At 37.2% G+C, this 17,265-nt stretch overlaps 2 protein-coding genes across 2 annotated transcripts in view; both read right to left on the reverse strand.

The window, feature by feature from the left end:
- LOC116506407 (kinase D-interacting substrate of 220 kDa-like) overlaps window positions 1-17,265 on the reverse strand; it is a 94,053-nt gene that overhangs the window by 61,034 nt on the left and 15,754 nt on the right.
- LOC116506405 (kinase D-interacting substrate of 220 kDa-like) lies at window positions 1,882-16,855 on the reverse strand. The gene is made up of 9 exons (XM_032214136.1): window positions 16,738-16,855; window positions 16,521-16,619; window positions 15,139-15,237; window positions 9,823-9,921; window positions 8,839-9,016; window positions 7,634-7,798; window positions 5,120-5,299; window positions 2,347-2,511; window positions 1,882-2,036 (listed from the first exon to the last, which is right to left on the reverse strand). The coding sequence occupies exons 1-8, from the start codon at window positions 16,816-16,818 to the stop codon at window positions 2,393-2,395; spliced, it is 1,020 nt and encodes a 339-aa protein (XP_032070027.1). The 5' UTR covers window positions 16,819-16,855; the 3' UTR covers window positions 1,882-2,036; window positions 2,347-2,392.

Raw genomic sequence — 17,265 nt, forward strand, 5'->3', positions numbered from 1 at the left:
CCCAACCTTTTTGAACCAGGACCAATTTCATGGAAGACAATTTTACCACGGACGGGGGGTGGGGGTGGGTTCAGTTTCGCTCACTCATCTGCTGCTTCACCACCAGCTGTGCAGCCTGGTTCCTAACAGGCCATTAAGATGAACCAGTACTGATCTGTGGTCCAGGGTTGGGGATCCCTGATCTTATTAATAAAATGCTTTATTTTTATGAGTCTTCATGATCAATTACAAGTTAAATTAAATCCAGAAACTGCAAAACTGATTCAGGAACATTCCAGACAGCCTTAGAACATTCCATTCCAGGAAAGCTGTGCTGGCTGGGGATTCTGGGAGTTGAAGTCCACAGGACTTAAAGTCGCCAAGGTTGAGAAACACTGATCTAGAGGGAAACCAAATGTTCTGCTATTCTCTGGAACATTTCATACCTAAATTGTTATGTTCTGCAGCTCCTTAAACAAAACTCACATAATTCAAAACTCTACATGATATAATACGTACTTTCATAAACCCCTCACTCTTCAGTTTGTGTAGTTTTGACGCAGCACTGTGAAGCCGTTTTCTCTGTGAGTTTAAGATGGAGTCCATCACTTGCCACCATGTGCGACAGTTCAAGATAAAGCTCAAACCCACAACGCATAAAAATGAAATCAAAATAGCATTCACGGTCATGTTTTCAGGATTCACTTTGAAATAGGCTATAAGAGTTATCCCAGCAACAATGCAGCTGAGAATAAAGAGGAAGATAACGAAAGATGGGAGACAGCAAGTTTTTTTCCATTTCTTTTTACCTAGGAGAAAAAGCAGCAATTGGTAAATACATGATTTATAACTTCAAACACATACATTTTACATCATTTATATTCCGCCTTCTTGCTTACTAAGCACCCAAGTCAACTAACTACAAAAAAATTAAAAACTCACAAAACAATTGATCATTATTCTTAATCAAATTAAAAACAATGGCTAAATAAAAAGGTTTAAATCTTTTCTTGAAAACAGAAAAAACAGGGGTTGAATTTTATTCATGTATTCTGTAAGTTGGATATGATAGAAGAAAAGGCCTAATTCTGGTTGCCTAATAAGTGAAGCTCATTAAAGTTAGGATAATTTTAAGTGAAACTCTCCTGTTGCCCTTGTAAAGCCCAAGAAATTCTTACTTTAACATTTTCTAGAGTCCTTATATCTACACAACAACATTCAGTATTCCTTTTGCTTAAAGGATGTAAGATCCCATCCCCTTTAAGTCATGGAAATTTTGCAACTCTGTTTCCCACTTGGACAGAGCCGAGGTGGCGCAGTGGTTAGAGTGCAGCATTGCAGGCTACTTCAGCTGACTGCAGTTCGGCTGTTCAAATCTCACTGGCTCAGGGTTGACTCAGCCTTCCATCCTTCCGAGGTGGGTAAAATGAGGACCCGGATTGTTGTTGGGGGCAATATGCTGACTCTGTAAACCGCTTAGAGAGGGCTGAAAGCCCTATGAAGCGGTATATAAGTCTAACTGCTATTGCTATTGGCTCTAGGTCATTTAGGATTTTGAGCAGAGTAACCATTACTTATATGTCCTAGTTTCACATTTTAACATAAAACAACACTGTGTATCAATATTTGTTTTCTTAGATTTATATTCTGCATTTGCTTACAAGAGCTCAAGGCAATTCACAAAAGTGTTTAGCAGCAGATCCATGAATCTGGTGGCACTGAATGGACCAAAACACCAAATAAATTTCCATAACCAAGGTTGGCTTGAGCCTGGGGCTTCCTAATCCTAATCCAATACCTTCATCACTTCATATTGACTGAACCATAAATAAAAATGTGCTTTGGAGTGTGGGGTGGGAATGTGCCGAAAAACAAAAAAACTCAATTCAACAACTTCACACATACCTTGAGTTTCTTCAGTTTTGAACACTCGAAAAAGACGTGTTGCTAAAAACCCAAATTCTCTCTCACAGGCATCTGAAAGGGTGGCAATCATTTCAGCCATTGAGGTTTCTCCACCTACACTGGACAATCTATTGTAATCTGTAAAGAGAAACCTTAAACAACAAATAATTGCAGATTTGTTACTGATTGGTACAAATTAAGTTTTTTTGTTTTATTAGAACATTTTAAAATTGCTGAGCTTTCATTACCAATCTCATGGTTTTCATTTTAATGTATTATTTGATTATTAAAGAAATGATAAATTCATTCATTCATTCCGTTTTAAAAGAGTATCAGGTAACATTCCTTTAAAGATTGCAGATCGGTATTTCTAGCAAATCTGGGCCGTAATAAAGGTCTTACAACATTAAACCTTTTAAAAGCCATTCTATGTAACAGAACAGTATTATCGATGGTTCTTACCTGACAGGTAAGGCTTTGGTGGTTTGCTCCGGCAGTTCAGGTGGGTTCACAAACATGAGTTTAAGAAGTAATTCCATGTAGCCAATATGTCTTGCCAATCTTGTGCTAAGCACCCATGCCCAATTCCAATTTCTCCTTCTCTTCGGCTCCCAAAATATATTACAGCTAAAACAAGATGGTTTAAATATTTTAAATGCTAATATCATTTATCGAAATTATTACAAGAACTTATGTCAAACACTTTAGCCTACATCACTGCTGTACAAGAAATAATATATTTTCATTCAGTCCCACAGCATTTTTGAGGATAAAACAAAGGAATTTGGTTTATTAAATGTTTTCTTATGATACATACAAATCAGCAAACATAGTGGCTTTTAACATATTGTAGTTAATTAATAAGACACTTGCAATCTACATGTAACTTGCATGTCCACATACTTTCCCCTCCTCCCTTTCTATTTTATCCCTATTTAAATATTAGATCAGTCTAGTCACTATATGCATCTGATGAAGTGAATTCGAATTCACCAAAGTTTATGCTTTTTAATACACTGTGTTAGTTGGAAAAGGTACCATCAAATTCTTTTATTTATTTATTTGCTACCATAAATTAACATGGCTCTCCTCCTACGTCTACCCAATATATCCTTTTGCATTTACAGGTGGTCCTTGATTTACAACCGGTCATTTAATGCCCATTCAAAGGTACAATGGCTTGGAAAGGATGCTTTACTGCCCATAAAGCACTTCTGACCATTATAGAGTTGCGCCATGCCTGGCCCCTACAGGCCCATGGTCGCAGGCTTTGTCCTCGGCAACCTGTTCACTTATAACCACTTGCCAAGCCATCCTGTGATTTCATGTGATGCCACTTGCAATCATCTCCCTCCAGCTTCTCCAGACTGTCAATGAGGAAATCAGAGGGAGATGGTTGCAAGTTGCTGCCACCATCTGCCATAGAGCTGAGATTCCATTTGGTAGGCAGCTCTTTGAAAGAGAGAATCTGCTTAACTACCACAACTGGGAGAGCGAGCCAGATTTGCAGGCATTAAGCGAAACTGTCACATGAGCAACTTTGCTTAAATGACTGCTTTGATCAACAAGAGATATTCTAAGTGGAGGACTACCTCTTTGTCATTTATTTTTAACTCAAGAGAAGTCTGGCAAAGACAATAAGGATATGTACACTTTGGTCTATGCCTATCATTATCTACAATGTAATTAACTGATGTTGATGTTGATTTTATTTATATGCTGCCCTTTTCCCGAAGGGACTCAGGGCGGCTCACAACTCAACCAGGGAAGGGGGATACAAACAATAATTTAAAAACGACATAAAAAACGATGCATGATTAAAAACACAACAGTCATACCAATTCGAGGCAGGGGCAACAGCTCTTTAGCCCCAGGCCTGTCGGAACAGCCAGGTTTTAAGGGCTTTGCGGAAGGCCTGGAGGGTGGTGAGGGTTCGAATCTCCACGGGGAGTTCGTTCCAGAGGGTCGGGCAGCCACAGAGAAGGCTCTCCTCCGAGTAGTCGCCAGTCGACATTGGGCAGCAAATGGAATTCGGAGGAGGCCTAATCTGTGGGATCTAATTGGTCTATTGGAGGTAATTGGCAGCAGGCGGTCTCTCAACTGCACGAAAAACAGCACTGAATAATCAATAGCTGTCAAGAGTTTAATCATTGTGCATAGTACAAGTAGTCTTTGACTTACCATTACAACTGAACCCAACATTTCTGTTGTTAAATGAGACATTTGTTAAGTGAGTTTTGACTTCTCTTGCTACAATTGCTAAATGAATCACTGCAGTTGATAGGTTAGTAATATAGCTGCTAAATGAATCTGGCCTCCACATTGATTTTGCTTGTCAAAAGGTTGCAAAACATGATCACATGACCTTGGTACACTGCAACGGTCGTAAATATGAAGCAGTTGCTAAGCAGCTGAATTCTGATCACATCAGCGTGGGGATGCTACAAAGGTCGTGTGTGAAAAATGGTCATAAATCACTTTTTTCAGTGCCGTTGTAACTTTTGACTCACTAAATGAACTGTTGTTAAGTTGAGGATTACCTGTACAGTCTTCTCTTGCTTTATGCTCAGATTATGTTCCATGAAAACCTCATGTACTGTAGAGTGAATTCACATAGAGTGAAACATTGAACCAATGGGAAAAACGGTGCATGCTGTCAAATTTTGTAACTCAAATGCATTAATAAATGCACTCATGTTTCAAATATTATTCTCTAGTACTACCTGTGTTACTGAGCCATATTTTATTCCCTGTTTGATGCTTTAGGTACAGTGAAAGCATTTTCTCCATCTTTTCTACAGCTGTATATTGTATTGTGCATGGTTAGCATGACAGATAAGAGCCAAAAGAATCACAGTGGTCCCGATTCCAATTTAGGAAATATTTAAAGCCTAATTATTGAAAATATACTAAGTTACCATATCTTAATATATCACTCATTCTTGAAATCTAACATATAAGAGTAGTTTCCCGCTGTTTTTTTCTATCATCCGATGTCTTTTACAGACTGTTGTGATTGGGGGGGGGGGGGGAGCTGATACAGGTATAATTTCTATACATACTCTTTTTCTAGAAAGCATTTTCACAAAATTACAGATCTTACCAGTAGCGACACTATTATGGTTTTTAATAATGCGGTTTGACTTTTGCTTCATTTATGCATTAATTAAAGCATCAGCTTAATTTTAAACATGCTGTAAGTTAAAAAATTAATTTCCCTTAAAAGAAAACTTACTGAAAAATACATATAGCAGTGCCAATAAACTCAGTGCCGCGGCTATTCCGAGTTTTTCATCTACGGTGAATGCCAGCAATAATCCAAGGCCACCACACAATGAAAGTGAAAGGAACACAATAAGCCAGGAAAATTGGAACAAAGGTTCAATCTGCTGTCCTGCAAATGTTTTCATTTCATCTAAAAAGAAATAAGTAATTTTTAGTCAACATAAAATTTCCAAGATAGATAACTATTTTCCTGAAAATAAAGGTGATTCATTTGATATTGTTGGAAGTCTTTTGGAAAATGAAGTGAATTTTCCATAGAACTATAGGGTTGGAAAGAACTTTGGTCTAGGCCAGTGGTTCTCAAACTTGTTCAATCCACTGCCCCCTTGGTGTCATTTGTTTAAGCAACCATGGACAGATAATTGTTCATACTTGCCTTAATGTTATTGGCCAAGTTTCTTATTGGCTATGCTAACCAAGAGTTGCTCTGGTCATTTGTTAACCCTGCTGCAAAATTTATGTGTGCGCATATCCACACATACAAAGGCATACAATATAATCTTATCTCCTTCAGATTGCCAATTATTTTGCATGACACAGACATTCTGCCTTTAAATGCTTACGTGGTTTTAGTGGCTAAACTTCTGCTCGCCGAACCAACTATTCAAAACCAGTAATTCCGCAAGGAGAGAGGATGGGAATGGGGATATTTCAAAAACTAAACACATATCCTAAAAGAAAATCCACCCGCGACCAGCATTGAGTGGATCATTTTTTCCTCACCCTCTTACCGCCCCCTTGCCTAGTAGCGCCCCCCCTAAATCATCCCACCCACCCCCAGGGGGCAGTACCGCCCACTTTGGGAACCACTGGTCTAGACCAACCTTCCACCCTATACAGGATTGCTCATACCATCCCAAACAAATGGCTGTCCAATCATGTCTTGAAAATCTCCAATAATTGAATATCCAGACTTCAGGGGACAAGCTGCACTCTTTAAGACTTTCACTCAGCCAAAGTGATTTGAATGAAAAAAAAATAAAGTACAAAAAAAGAGATATAAATAAATGGTTGGTTTACACAGTGGAACTATAGAAATGTATGTATTTGGACTCATGCTTTCATATTTGTTCATCAGTTATCTTGAAATTACCACAGACAACAAAGTGATAAAATTTACTAATGACAATAATTTAAACAAAAGGAAAGTATCTAAAATAATCCCTGTAGACCTGCGAACTGACAATTTTATACAAAACATAAAACAAAACCACAGCAGATCAAAGAATCCCAACCACACATGTACCATTTCACTTGAATTGGAAAATCTGAGTTGATAAAGTATCATGTATCTCAGATGAACAAAGTAACAAAAATGTGCAATATACCGCTGTTTTAAAAATCAGATTAAAAGAGAAGGGAAAAATACAATAATTGCCAGTTCTACTATAAAATGTACAATATAACCCACACTAATTCTATTTAACACATGTACTAAAAACAAAAAAGGAAAAATCATTTTAAGACAACAAACAATTCTGAGGAAAATTTAAAGCATGTGAATAAGTGAACAAACAAAAACAAGGTTTTTAAAATTTTCTCTTAGTACAAAAGATAGATTTATCCAATTATGAACAGTTAGAGGAAAAAATGTTTTTTTCACACAGCAGTTCTGAATTTATGTTAGATATAATGATTGCTTTCCAATCTTCATGTTCTTGTTTACTTTGAATCAAATGAACAGGACAAAATTTAGAAAGATATGGTTGCAATTTTCTAGTTGCTTATTAATATTTTGGATTACTATTGAAACTACTCTTTGAAATAATTATTGAAAGTGTTGGTGTTGGTTTTGGTTTTTTAATTCACTGTTTACCACCCACAGATGCAACATCTGAAATGGATGGCTGTATACATTCTTTAGATAAATACATTTTTAAATAAATAAAAGCCAACTTACCTCAAACAGTGAGATAGCCAGCAAATCAATTTAATAATAATAATATTAATAATAATATTATTATTAATAATAATAATAGTAATAATAATCTGGCGCATAATACACCAGACATCACACTGGTTGAGAAAATAAGGTCACAATCATAGACATCGTAATACCAGGTGATAGCAGGGTCGCCGAGAAGGAACATGAAAAAAATCGCAAAATACCAGGACTTAAAAATCGAAATTCAACGACTATGGCACAAACCAGCAGTGGTAATTCCAGTGGTAATTGGCACACTGGGTGCTATTCCAAAAGCACTGGAATTACATTTAAAACAGTTAAAAATTGACAAAATCACCATCAGTCAAAATGCAAAAAGCCGCACTGCTTGGATCTGCACGCATATTACGAAAATACGTTACGACGTCCTAGGCCCCTGGGTGGGGCCCGACTAGTAACCAATGCCAAATCCGGCGAAACAACTGGCCGCTGTGATACAATTGTATAATAATAATAATAATAACAACAACAACCAAGCTGTTGTCTAGCTTTCAGTAAGTATTCAAATCAAATATTTACCTTCAAGTTTCTTGAGCAAGAAAGATTTGCCACTTCCCCACTGGGCATAGAGTCCAACACAAATGGGTGGCTGCATTGTTGGTTCGCTAAGAATGTCAGCTAATGCACTGCTGTAGAGATCATAACCCAGCATATCCCCATCTGATTCAGTAGGAGACAAATGCCCTGCAACACAGATAAACTTATAAAACGTGCTTTTTTGCCCTGTTCTTTAATCACTAATACCAGATCATAGCCAGCCAATCAGTCAGCTTAAGTAACTATTCTATAAAGACAAATGCAATAGTTGCATGTTTATTTTCCATTCCCATACCAAGAATAAGAAACAGATCAATCTAAAGGTAATTCTTCTTGACTTTCATACCTAGTTACTCTACCCGGGAAACGGCAAACTGATTGTGTGAAAAACCCCATCAACCCACCCACCTCCAGCTAGCATGACTAAAAGCAAAGAAATTTGAGAGATATATCCCAAAATATTTAGAGGCCATCAAGCAATCCACCTGTCTATTCAATCTACTGCTAATGAATCCTCTCTTAGTAGCCAGATTTTCACCTGGTGCTAAAAAGCAGAAATATTGGTTTGAATACTTCAAATTGGTTTAGCTTGATAGGAACAATTTTCGCTTCCTCCATCCAAGAAGCCTGGAAGAGTTGGCAGACTTTTGGATTTACAAGCTACTGTTTGGATCTACAAACTATGGAGAAATCAGAAAGCAGATGAAATTAAAACCTGTTTAAAATTCTTCCACAAATATAGGAAGAAAGATATGCACAAGTGTTGGAAAAGGCTAGACCAGGGGTAGTCAACCTTCTTATACCTACCGCCCACTTTTGTATCTCTGTTAGTAGTAAAATTTTCTAACCGCCCACCGTTCCACAGTAATGGTGGTTTATAAAGTAGGGAAGTAACTTTAATTTATAAAATTTATAAAGCAGAGTTACAGCAACCCCTCCCCCCCCCCCCCCGCCCACCATGAAAGCTGGAACGCCCACTAGTGGGCGGTAGGGACCAGGTTGCTACCACTGGGCTAGACTGTCCTAACGTATTTCTAAATTAGCGTTCATCATTAAATTAAAAAACAGCTACTGTTAGGCTGACATTTTTTGCTTATTTAATCATTAATTTTTTTTTTGGCACTTCAGAAACATATTTCCAAAGCATCAGAAATATTTATATATTTTTTAAAATCCTAAATACTTACTAGCACCAAAGATTTGAGTTAAAATACTTTTCTGATGGCTGCAATCAATGTTGTAAGGGGTTTCACCACCTTTATTAGGCCTATAAAGTAGCCTGCCATCTTTAGGATTTCGTAACAGCAATTCTGCAAGCCTACGGCTCCTGCCACGAATAGCAATATGAAGTGGAGTATCTCCTTTCTGTAAGAGTTATTGTAACTTAATAGATGTAGAAGCATATGAGAACAATACACAGATATAAAGGACAAAAGGCAATTTGAAGTACAATGGACATGATGTACACCTGTCAAGAGTAACTTACAGGCAACTGCATCAGTGGTGGGTTCCGGATCCCGGTGCAACTGGTATGGTGCAACAGGGCCAGGTGCCCACCATGTGCATGTGCACAGCACAGGCATGCATATCCGCCTACGATACTCCATCTGCTCAGCGGAGCGTCGCACAAGCGCCATATACTCTGTGCGCAAATGCCCCGATTGGCTCAAATAGCGGTAAGGAGAGCGGGCGGGTGGGTAGGCCCTCTGGAGCACCGTACCGGAACGGTACCTGGTGCTCCCAGCAGGCACCGGTACACCCATCCCGGGGCGTACCAGTCGTATCCCACCACTGAACTGCATCTTCTCTGCAGCTATTATCCTCCACATTTTAGTTAAAGTGTTCCTGATGAGTGTCCATGCATGTGCCAATCATAATTTTCCCTTGAATCTGGTTTTCTTTCTATAGTTATACTTGCATGGCTCATATAGTCAAAAGCTCAAGTTATGTTTCCCCCATTCCTTTATTCCTTACAAAGGTTAATTCAACTTGTATTCTTTAGATCATTTGTTTTCTCTCATTGTTATATTTTTACCAAATGAGAACAATTTATAGTGTCATTTTTTTAAGCAGATCATTTTTTCCTTTTATCAAAAGATTTGAGGGTCAGCCCTCCGCCACTATTTTACTTTTAACCGTGTTTTTCACATTGTATAACAATTAGACTTTACCTTATCTACTGCAGAAACTTTTGCTCCTTTGTCCAGCAGAAGCTCAACTATTTCAATATTTCTCATTTTGGTTGCCTTTATAAGAGGTGTTTCACCATCCTAAAAGTAAAAAGAAAAAGATATAGCAGACACTTGAAGAACAGATAAAGGCATATTTAACTTTTTTTTTAAAGACAAATTAATTTCATGACAAAAACCTTTTCCAACAGAATGGTTTGAGATGCATTATACTTTTAGCGGTATTATTTACTAGCTTTTAAATTATATCAACAGCTGTTGAACTGTTTTAATCTCTAAAAATATACAAACCAGCTGAAATTAATTAGTAATTTGATTATATGCTATCAAGTTGGTGTTAACTCTTAATGACCACTTAGAATTTCTCCAGGATGATATGTTCCCAAACCAGTCCTTCAAATCTTCCAACAATGTGCACAATGCCACTGTAATTGAGTCTATCTACCAGTACTTACCTGCTGATAATTCTCTTTTGTCCACTTTTCCCAGAATTATGAACTTCTCCAGAGAGTTAAGTCTTCACATAATATATGCAAACTATGATAATTCGAACCTGGTCATTTGCACCTTGAATCACATTCCTAGATCAGTTCTATGATCCATTTGTTTTCTGTAATTATTTTTCCAATACTAAAGTTTAAAAATTCAAAATTCTTTAAACCCTACTGCGTAAAATCCCAACTTTTGCTTCCCCAAAGTATTACGATAAAAATTATTGTATCATTTTTCATGTTATTGAGAACAATCATTTATAGTTCTGTTCCGAGTAATAAATTATTTTCTATTTTCATTATCTAGAAGCTCTGCTTACACTATTTTCTTTAAAATTCAACTTCACTATGTTTTCCTATCTTTCTGTTCTGTATCTCCAAGTTTTTGGTTACTCACTTTTCTGTTTTCTTAATCTCTGTACATCTATATTGTCATGCTCTATAAACCTATTTATCTTTTCCTACAGTTTGATTTATCTTTTTTATTTTGTTTTCCATTACTGTCCTGCCAAAGTCTTTTCTTTTTCTTCATTTCTTTTCTCTCTTTTTTTTGCTTATTTCTTCTTTGCTGCATTTCTTGATGCTTCTCTTTCAAATCTTTGCTCCATCTGAGCAAATGACTCCAAGAACTTCTCGCCAGTCTGAGGAAACGAAATAAACACCTCTGTCCCCAGGTTTCTCAGATGCTGCCTCTTTTCCTTTTGCCTCTTTTCATCAGGGCTAACAAACTTTTAGTTTGTTCCTTTATTTTGGAATCTATTTATTCAGCATTCATGAGGCCTGTGGTTGCAGAGCTCTCAGGAAGCCATCTTCTTTCTCTTCCATCCCCCTTCTCTCCTGGCCTAACACCTCTGTTTGATTGGAAGTTGGGTCATCCTCACAATGGGGAGGGCCAAGAAGGAAGAGAGAAGATCCTTTTAATCTGCTCAGACAGTCTTGTTTCTGTAATCCTCCAATAAGTTATTTGTTTTTATTCCAGCTTCCTTCATTTTCCATCAAAGAGATTAATTGTGATTTCTGGATTTCAAAGTAATTTCTCATGTTCTCCATAAAAATGCTAACTATGTGCTCAAGATCATATTGTTGGAACTGTTTCTTTTACTTTAACTTGACTTGGAACTTGCATGTGAGAAGTTTGTCATTTATTCCACAGTTAAGCTCTAGTCATATCTTTTCTGTTATAACTGAGTACCATATCCATTATATTATTTGATAAATGATATTATTTGATCACTGACTGTATAAATCCAAATACTATCATTGCTATATCCCTCCCAATTATTTAAGTATAGGCTGACTACTGGGCAGCATACAATTAAGAATAAAAAATTACTTCCTGTGGGAGGAGCCTGTCGCCGAAGGAGCTCAACGGAGCCCCTCTCAGAGTTCTGGTCTGTATATCTAATTAAGATCAATAGATATCACCCCTTTCTGGCAGAAAGGGGCAGGCAGAAGCTCAGGTGCTAGGATTTATTCGTAGTTCACAGCCCCCCTTCTTTTTTTTTTTGGGCTGCGAACGGAGAAGAGATCCAGCGTAACTGAGCTCTTATCTCCAGCCAGTTCCTCGCAGCTGCCTTTTTGCAGCCCTAGACAGGCGACCCCCCCCACTCAGGACAATGATAAATTGTTTAAAGCAACTTAAGCTAACACGAGCGGGTCTCACTCCTGTGAGGTTTTTTTTTTTATAACTATCTAAACACCAGCCTTGTTTTTCCTTTGAAACTTCTCTGTGCAATTGGGATACAAAATGGCGTTTTTACTGTGTTGGTGATTGATGACGTAATTAACCGGCTTTATCTCCCCGGAGACTGCTACTCATTAACAAGCAAAATTTACAAATAATTTATTGAGAACTGACCAGCTGAAGACACTGTTTATCTGTTTATTCTCAGCTTTTATCTATAATGCCTCCCAGGTCTAAGCAGGCAAAAAAATCCCCCCCGCATGTGCTTAAAGAACTTGTTAGTAAATCGCTGCCTTTGTCTCCTACACCACCTACTGGAGATTCCTTGACACAGGAGCTTTTCTTTCAAATAATTAATGACTTTAAACAAGAAATTAAAGAATTTGTGCTGGATTTATGCGATAAAATACAGACTAAAATTGCCCAAATAAAGGCGGATATGTTTGAAGTTACGTCTACTTTGACAGATTATATCGAAGAAATGGAGACTAAACTGGAAACTTTGGAGGGGGCTAATTTTAATTTGACTTCTAATATCCAAGCATTACAACAAGAGATTAGAGATACTCAAACACAACTTACAATGATAAATTATAACAGAAAGGCGTCTGCAATAAGAGTCAGAGGACTGCCCGAAAAGAAAGGAGAGAACTTGAAACAGACGTTTGTAGAAGCTTTCAGCCAAGCGGTGGGAGGTCCGGGACTCAATTTTGATTGGAATATTCGAAAAATCTATCGCCAGAATTCGTGTGTAGCAGAGCAACGACAGCTTCCAAGAGACATAATTATATACTTTTTCACAAGAGAATCCAGAAATGCGATCACTCAAAAGTTTTACAATAACAGGCTCCGAATCAATGGCCATGATTTGTTTGTCTTTAAAGAAATCCCGCTCCAGATGCTGCAAGCAAGGAGAGGCTATATTTTTTAACCCAAGAACTTAGAAATCGTCAAATACAGTATAAATGGGAAGCTCCAGTTGGAATCATAGTTACATTTGAAAATCAAAGATTTCGTATTAATTCTGTTTCGGAAGCTCGGGACTTTTATTATAAAACTCTGAAGGCGGGGCTTCTTGACTCACTCGGAAACGCGGAAGGACAAGGTGAAGGAAAGACAAGCAGCAAGTCACTTGGTTACAAGAAGGAGGGAGTTGTTCTCCCCCTACTGGAGAGGCAGAAAAGCGGAAACTGAGGATTCAGTCATATTTTCAAAGCAGCGAGACATGTGGTTATAAGGGAGAGGGTAGCCTTCTCTTTCCGAAAGGGCAGAAGAGTAAAGAATATAGATCCAGTGATGTCTTTAAAATACTTTCTAAGCTTTTGGACTGATTAAAACTTTAGGATTTCTGTTTGGTATGAAATGGTAAAGCTGTGTACTGATGAGGAATGGAAAGAAGCATTGCTTATTCTAGACAGATATTATACGGGACTTTTACAAGACTTATTTGAATCTCAATCCAAACTGCGCATGAAGTGTTTTCTGTGAGGAAAGCGGGGACTAAGATTTATTTGAATTGCGGTTTGGGATGAATGAAGTTGGGAGGAGTGGGCAGAAAGGAAGGTGGGAGCGGGATATTGATGAAGGGATCTTGGGATTGAACGAACTGGTATGGATTTTGGGCACACATTTTACGGATTTACATGCTTGAAGTATACATAAAAAGCTCAGGATTTTAAGTGAAGAGCGAGATCCTAATCTTATGCAATTGGGCTTGGAGGAATGGAGACGTGAAACGAAGGGTAGGAAGATGAGTAGCGAAAGTATGATTAGACTGCTCTGTATTTGAAGATAAATTGATTTTTGTATAAACTAATATTTGAATATAAGGTTAAGAAAGGCTATCTGGAGAGTCTACAGGAAGATGGGGGTAAATATCAAAGAAGTAAGGGACGAGGACAAAATATAAATGGAATGATTCACACTGTTTAAATTTTAAGAATGATGGGAGGCTGAGCATAATGCAAAGATTTTAATTTTTTTTTTATTTACTTTTTCGTTTTTTTTTTTCTTTTTCTTTTTCGGAGTGTTCTTTTTATTTTATTTTCATTATTATTGTTAATAAGATATTTTGAAGGTGAATGGTACTGAACTGTGCCGGGTGTGGGACCTGGGAAGTCGGAGGGGGTTAGGGAGGGGGGTTCATTGGGGGTGGGGTGGGCGGGTGGAGATATAGTTTCAATATATAGAATAGAAGAATACACTTGTATACTGTTGATCCTTATATTTTCTCTTTATTTTCTTTTTTTTTCTTTTTGCTTTTTTCCTTTCTTTTTTCTTTTTAGCGTAACTGAATAGATTAAGGAATAGAGAAATGCACCATAGTGGAGAAGTAGAGGAAAAGAAGAGGGAGAAGTAAGGAGGGAGGAAGAGGGGAATGTAAGGAGGATGAGAGGGGAAGGAGGGTGAGGAAGGCGAGAAAGGAAGATAGGAGGGGAAAGGGAAGTAGGAGGGGTGATCGTTGGAGGGAGAAAGGAAAGTTGGAGGGGGAGAAGAAGGGGTGTATGAAAGCGATAGGTTGGGTTTATAAGTTGTGTTTAGGTTGGGGTTTTTCTTTTTTTACTATTATATTATTATTATTGCAAATATCCAGTATATAAGTGAATGTACAAAATTGAAAATGAAAATGAATAAAACATTTAATAAAAAAAAAAAGAATAAAAAATTACAGAAGACAAAAAGAAATCATATCTGCTCCCAAAACAACATAAAGCCCATATGTTGTTAGTAGACCTGACTAACAGCTCTCAAGGTAGGAGCCACAATGAAGAGGCTTAGTTTTGGTAGTTAAGTCTAAATGCATGCATTCATAAGGAAAATGCCATTTATTTTACTGTCTAGTACTATTCCAAAAAGTAATAAGCAGCAATTGGGAGATATATAATCAAATTATTGGTATATATAAATTTAATAATACATGTCACACTTCTAAGAAAACTAATACAGGTTATTGCTATGTAAACAGAAATATTATTAAATAAACTTCAAGCTTATTATCAAATAAAGTTTATTAGTAAGTTCAAGAACTAGAGTTTTTTAAAATAAAAAAACAATAACAATATACACCAAAACCACCTATATTAAAGCTTATTCAGGATTAGAAACTATTAATTATATACTTACCTTTGTACATATTTCAGTGTCTGGATTACACTGCAAAATATCTCTTACCATGGTAGCATTTCCCTTTTCAACAGCCCAATATAAAGCTGTTTTATTATCCTATAGATGAATAATACATGATTAACATTTTAAAAGCTAGTTGGATTAATTTCATAAGCCAAATATACCTTATATGTGTAAATTATATATATATATATACACACACACACACTGCCTAAAATGATAATATTGTTATTACTACGCATGTACATTATATTTAAGAAACAAGTTTATAAGAGTGCCTCCTATTCAGGGTTTTGAACCTAAACTTGATTAAAATAAATTGCATGCTATTATTTTCTGCATCCAGCTAAAACACATTGTTCACTTGCCTGATGTAAGTACATGGTTGTCCTCAACTTACGTCCACAATTTAGCCCCAATTTTTTTCTTGCTAAGCAAGACATTTGTTAAGTTAATTTTGCCCCATTTTACGACCTTCCTTGCCATAGTTGTAAAGTGAATCACTGCAGTTGTTAAGTTAGTAACACTGTTGCTAAGTGAATCTGGTTTTCCCCACTGAGTTTGCTGTCAGAAGGTCACAAAAGTGATCACATGACCTCAGGACACTGCAACCGTCTTAAATATGAGCCAGTTGCCAAGCATCTGAATTTTGATCAGGTCACCGTGGTGGATGCTGCAATGGCTGTAAGTATCATTTTTATCAGTGCCATTGTAACTTTCAACAATCACTAAATGAACTGTTGTAAGTGGAAGACTACCTGTAGTTCATAACAGCTAAGTGTCAAAAGAATTACAGATAGTCTCCAATTGTGACTTATGTTTTCCGTTGCTAAGCAAGATAGTTAAGTCAGTTGGGGCCAATTTATGACTTTTTTTTTAGCCACATGTCAAGTGAATCATGTGATCATTAATCAAATCTGGCTTACCCACTTGACTTTGCTTGTCAGAAACCAGCTGGAAATGAAGCAAAAAGTAATCATATAACCCTGGGACGCTACAACCATCGTAAGTACAAGCCAGTTGCCAAGCACATTTTGATCACGTGATAGTGAGGGGTGCTGTGAGTGTGAGTTAGTGTGAGGACCAGTATCAAGTCTTTTTTTTTTCCAGTGCCACTGTAGCTTCAGTAACTGAGTGGTTGTAAGTTGAGTACTGTTCACTGTAGATAAAAATGAAAGCACCTGTTCTACATTCTAATATAGAAACAATGTGCAGTAAGTTTAAGAAATATACTTGCCACAGTCAAACCTTGACATTTGGTATGAGCATTTTTTCCAGAATATAAATATTATCTCATATGTCTCCTATCTACAAGGAATGCTTCTACATTCTCCAAATGCCACATTCAGAAACATATCGTTAAACAGAGAATTACTTACCTGACCTCTAATGTCTATATCAGCGTATTTATGAAGCAATGCTCTCACAATTTCAACATGACCACCTCTGACAGCCCCAATCAGCACGGTATCTCCACTCTGAAATTAGCACACAACAGAGTCACCCTCTACTTCAGATATTCCCAAATTAGCTTTCAAAGTGTCATGGCACACACAAATAAAGCAACACTTTTATGCCACACAAATACATACTCACTCGATCAGGAATATTCACGTACGTTCCTGCATCTAGGAGATCTTGCACAATTTCTATGTGTCCCTCCTTTGAAGCAATCATCAAAGCTGTATTTCCATCTTTATCTGTTAAGTTCACATTGGGTTTCTTTTCAGGATTTCTTTCACGGAATCTGTAAAGCCACCTCTTACTGCTACAATCAGTGCAGTCATAGAATTCTGAGAGAGAATAAATACACTTACTAACATGAATCAGAATATTTTCTTCTAATGTATTCATTTCTTCAATACCAAATGTAACATATACTGCAGTGTTCCTCAACCTTGGCGACTTTAAGTCCTGTGGATTTCTGGGGGATTCTGGGAGTTGAAGTCCACAGGACTTAAAGTCGCCAAGGTTGAGAAACACTGATATACTGTATTTTTCTTTTCTTTTTTTTTTACAAATGCTTTATTTTGACAAAACAAAGAAGCCTGTGTTTGACATGGACATCAAACGTCCACTATTCAGTTCTTGGCATTTACTTCCCTGATGTGTTGTATGATGTCT

The sequence above is a fragment of the Thamnophis elegans genome, chromosome 3, assembly GCF_009769535.1.
Source record: "Thamnophis elegans isolate rThaEle1 chromosome 3, rThaEle1.pri, whole genome shotgun sequence".
NCBI classification, from domain to species: domain Eukaryota; kingdom Metazoa; phylum Chordata; class Lepidosauria; order Squamata; family Colubridae; genus Thamnophis; species Thamnophis elegans.